This window comes from Entelurus aequoreus, linkage group LG11 (assembly GCF_033978785.1).
Source record: "Entelurus aequoreus isolate RoL-2023_Sb linkage group LG11, RoL_Eaeq_v1.1, whole genome shotgun sequence".
Classification (NCBI taxonomy): Eukaryota; Metazoa; Chordata; class Actinopteri; order Syngnathiformes; family Syngnathidae; genus Entelurus; species Entelurus aequoreus.
The window spans coordinates 46723493-46728788 of NC_084741.1; the positions used below are offsets into that span (position 1 = coordinate 46723493).

The following is a 5296-nucleotide window of genomic DNA, read 5'->3' on the forward strand; positions in this document are numbered from 1 at the left end:
AATCAGCAAATAAAAAAAAAAATGCCGTTAATTACAATTGAAATCTATTCAAGGCAAGTTCCTTTCCTCTGACGGGTTTACTTCCCCTGGTGTCGGACAGCTGTAAAATCGCGTCGACAGGTTGTCATACAACAATCAAAGCCTTCGTTGAATGGATTCTAAAGCTTGAACATTTAACATACAATAAGTCCAAACACGGGCGGAGAGCGAGAGAGAGAGAGAGAGAGTGTGTGTGTGTGTGTGTGTGTGTGTGTGTGTGTGTGTGTGTGTGTGTGTGTGTGTGTGTGTGTGTGTGTGTGTGTGTGTGTGTGTGTGTGTGTGTGTGTGCAAGAGAGAGAGAGAGAGAGAGAGAGAGAGAGAGAGAGAGAGAGAGAGAGAGAGAGAGAGAGAGAGAGAGAGAGAGAGAGAGAGAGAGAGAGAGAGAGAGAGAGAGAGAGAGAGAGAGAGAGAGAGTGAGGCCTCAGCCAATGTGCGCTCACTCCATATTCACATTATCCCACATTGCTCCAAACGAGGAGGAGCTTGTCGGCTCAAGTAGAGGATGCCAATCAAAGCTTCAACTTCAAATTGTATCTGAGAGATCAGCCTGGAGACCTCAGGGCCTGGCCCGTCAGTCTGTGCGCAATTGGTGATCACATCACATCCAAGCGGACTTTTGCGCAACCCCCAAAAAACCAGAGAGAGGAAGCCGAGATTTAAAAAGAGCGAAGTGTTTCCTCTGCGTGTCAGCCTCAGCAGCTCTCGCTTTTTTTTTTTTTTTTTTCATCCCTGGGTTTGTTGTTTGTTTCCACTTTTTTTAAATAGATTGTGGACGCTCCGAGTTGTGCGTCAACCCGGCGGTGGAACATGTCTTTCCCACAGCTAGGCTACCCGCAGTACTTAAGCGCCTCGCAGGCGGTGTACGGGAGCGAGAGGCCGGGAGTGCTGACGCCTTCTTCCCGTGGAGGGAGCACCGAAATCGGAGGCAGTCCGACAGCCACCGCGGCGGCGGTCACGTCCGTGCTGGGCATGTACGCCAACCCGTACGCGCACAACTACAGTGCATTCTTACCTTACACCAGCGCGGACCTGGCACTTTTCTCACAAATGGTAAGTTTTAAAACGTTGTTGTTGTTATAAATTGAACTTGCTGCCATTCTAAATTGATTACAATGCAGGAGGTATTTGTGTTAAACGGTATAAAAGTCTAAGGTGTGTGTGACATACAAGTCTGAGGTGTGTGTGACAGATTAAAAAAAAAAAAAAAAACTTCTCCTTTCTGTGTTATTCCTTCACAAATGAAAAAAAAAAATAGAATAGAAAATCAGTATTAAATTATTTAATCAACACAAGTCACCAACATGTAGTTGTGCATGTTTTTATTTAGCTATGAAGATTTTATTTGTATTCATGTGCCTTCTTGTAATTGTTATGTATCTGTAAATCACTTTTTGAATGGTCTTGTGCAACGAATTGTGCTCTATAAAAAACTTGCCTTTTACTAAACACAATATTAGGCAAGAAGATTGAAATTAATATTGTATCTTTTTTTTTTTTTTACTGCCATGATTCATAATTTGAATTGTGCTCTATAAAAAGCTTGCCTTTTACTAAACACAATATTATGCACGAAGATTGAACATAATATTTTATAATAATTGTTTTTATTTTATTTTTTTACTGCCATGATTCATAATTTAACACACACCAAACATTTTATTTAAGACAATGCACTATAATAAATTAGCCGGAATATATAAGATATTGCATACAATAGTTTAATATGGTATACATTTAAACATTTAAATTAGAAAAATACTTAAAGTGACAATACGACTGGGAATTTTTTTAGGAATGATGGCATATGCATTTTTAAAACTGCAGAAAGTGGGGGAATTGTTTAATATTCAGGAGGCTGTTTCAGAAATGACTTGTTTAGAAAAAGACAATTCTTTTTAACTAGAAAAAAATAATAACACAAATGGCTAATTGACACACAAACTGTAAAAGTTGGTTCTACTAATTGCACAGTAGTAGTAGTAGTCATTTTATTTCAGACCCAGGGGGATCCATATCACAGAAAAAAGAATCCATACAACAATAAAACCCAAATAAAAGAAATAAAAGCAGAAATAAAATTAAAACAATCATAACAACTTGTATAAAAATAAATTAAATAAAAAACACTCTACAATATTCAATGTCCAGTAGACTGGATGGAAATCTGACAGACCATTATTGACATTGTTGTCTGACTCTACACAGTAATTATGAGGTTATTATTTACAGACACAAAAGTAAAGTTAGCACGTGCTATAGTGTGTGTATATATATATATATATATATATATATATATATATATATATATATATATATATATATATATATATATATATATATATATATATATATATATATATATATATATATATATATATATATATATATATATATATATATATATATTTTTTTTTTTATTTATTTTTTTTTTTTTTTTAAACTGACATATTGATATGCATTTTCTAAAGGGATCCCAATACGACCTGAAGGACAGTCCTGGCGTGCATCCTGCCAGCTTCGCGGCCCACACCTCCCCTGCCTTCTACCCGTACGGCCAGTTCCAGTACGGGGACCCGGCCAGGCCCAAGAACGCCACCCGGGAGAGCACCAGCACCCTCAAGGCCTGGCTCAACGAGCACAGGAAGAACCCTTACCCCACCAAAGGCGAGAAGATCATGCTGGCCATCATCACCAAGATGACCCTGACCCAGGTCTCCACCTGGTTCGCCAACGCCAGGCGGAGGCTGAAGAAGGAGAACAAGGTGACGTGGGGCAGCAGGAGCAAGGAGGACGGCGAGGACGGCAACTTGTTCGGCAGCGGGGACGAGGCCGAGAAGAACGAGGACGACGAGGAGATCGACCTGGAGAGCATAGACATCGACAAAATCGACGATAACGACGGGGATCAGAGCAACGAAGACGACGACGATAAGTCCACGGAGGGGGGCCAGGGGGGCGGCGCGGGGGAGCTGCAGGACGCGTTGGAGAAAAGACAGGCCTTCACCCTGCAGGCCCAGGAGGCCTTGGACAAAACCAAGAGCGCCATTTCCGCCCACGCAGGCTGCAAATTAGAAAGCCCCAACAACACCACCAGAGTTTTGTCCCCACCTGGAGGCTTCCCCTTGCCCTCCAGCAATAAACCCAAAATTTGGTCCTTGGCAGAAACCGCCACCACGCCGGACTCAGCATCCCAGAAACCCACCTCCCCCTCGGGTCCGCAAATCCAGACCCACCCGGCCTTCCTCCCCAGCCACGGACTGTACACCTGCCAGATTGGAAAGTTCCACAACTGGACGAACGGAGCTTTTCTGGGTCAGAACTCCCTGCTGAACGTGAGGTCCTTCCTGCAGGGGAACCATCATCACCACCACCACCACCATCATCAGAACCAGAACCAGCACTTGCAGGCGGCCCGAGAGCAGCAGCCCACGCCGACGTCAGTGGTGGTGTCCCCGGCTGCAGCTGCGGTGGCCCTCGGCCACGACAGCAAGACCCCCATGGACAGCCCCAAACACATAGGTACACAACTTTCATATCTGCTCAAAAATTAAATAATTCATTATTCATAATTATAGTGACACAAAATAAGTGTTGTGAATATTGTTTATTATTTATTCCCTTATAGAACACGAAAATGGTCTAAGATGTGATTCTCCTCCAACACCCACCCTCAAGCCTTCTTTTCGACCAATCCATGACAGGTACGTTTTTATTACATTTGTATTATTCATAATTTATTTTAATTTGCAAAATGTATTTTTTAAATGTTGCAATAAAAAAGAAAATTTGCACGAAAGAAATATTGTGTAATTAATACATTTGAATTATGAATAATACATCCCCGCTATATCTACCCCAGCAAATATAGTTAAATGGGGGGGGAAAAATAGTCATATAAATAAAGCACAGTTTGCTTGGCGAGTGACAGGGGTCTTGACTCTCATCCCACACCCCCTTTAATTCCTCCCCCTGCGGGGATAGTGTGGCTACTTATCAAGTCACCGAGTAAAACGGGCTCTGTCTGGGCTGTGCTTTCGCTAAAGACCCCTGGGAGTCCCCCGGAGCCCGGGGGAGCGCTCTCACAGAAAGAGGAAAGGAAAAAAAAACAAAAGCTTTACCTCTGTTTCAAGTACAAAATAACCACCCATTACTCCCTAATGTGGAATATAAATAATATTTGGATTAGAAATTGATTCATTATTTGAGGCAGCATTTAGAGAAGGATGATTTTCCACATTATCATTGTTACTATACTATCATTATTATTACTATTACTACTATTTCTACTACTAATACTACTATTATTAGATACGGATTATTATTATTATTAATAATGTACATTCATGTTTTCTTTATTTAGATCATCTCTGCCTTCCAGGGCAAGGAGTCCACAAGACGCCACACAACTGGTCCTCACTGCGCTCTCTTCGGCTTAATTATTTGTTCTTTTTTTTATTTTTATTTTTTTTGGTGTTTGAAAAAAACAAACACAAAAAGACTGTACACCCCCTAATAAGGACAATGAACAATTATGACGCAGCCTTTGCAGCTTGAACAGAGCAAATGGCGTTATTTGGTAATATCCTGTGGATGGATGGATTATTCCACTATTGTTGTGAAGACCATTAATCGCGCCTATAATGTTAATCTATCTCTCTACCCCTATGCCCACGCAGATTGGGGCATTTTTGGTGGGCTTTTTCTTTTGTTATTATTATTATTATTATTATTATTATTATTATTATTATTATTATTATTATTATTATTATACCTTGTGTTTGGTGTATTTTCTTTAATGTAAATATCATGTGATTTAAATTTGTAAATAGGAAACGTTGAAGGAGTTTGTCCAGATCGTATATTTTGCCTAATAAACTAAATATTGAAATTAAAATGAACCATATTATTATCATTATTATTTTATGTTTATTATTACCATTGTCATTATTATTATCACAACCAACTAGTTACTTATTAATGTTATATCATGTGGGTGGGAATTAAAGGAAAACATTGGCTTGCCTGCCTAATTGTATTCAAGTTTGGGAGGAAAACCATTGAGGTGCTAATAAGTGTCCAGATGGTTTCTGGTGACAGTAAATGGACAGGAGCAGCTGGGAAGGTCATTAAGTAATAATATGGGAACGCCCAGTCCAAACAAAATCAAATGGTTAAAATCTAATCTGTCAGAGGGAAAAGTCGATCCAAAGATACATAATTTATATATATATATATATATATATATATATATATATAT

General features: G+C 39.8%; 1 protein-coding gene across 1 annotated transcript; it reads left to right on the forward strand.

Annotated features, from left to right (window-relative positions):
- Positions 1-475: 475 nt before the first annotated feature.
- On the forward strand, positions 476-4901 carry irx1a (iroquois homeobox 1a). The gene is made up of 4 exons (XM_062064283.1): positions 476-1089; positions 2508-3558; positions 3665-3740; positions 4400-4901. Exons 1-4 carry the CDS (start codon positions 847-849, stop codon positions 4473-4475), a joined length of 1446 nt encoding a protein of 481 aa, XP_061920267.1. The 5' UTR covers positions 476-846; the 3' UTR covers positions 4476-4901.
- The last annotated feature ends 395 nt before the right edge of the window (positions 4902-5296 follow it).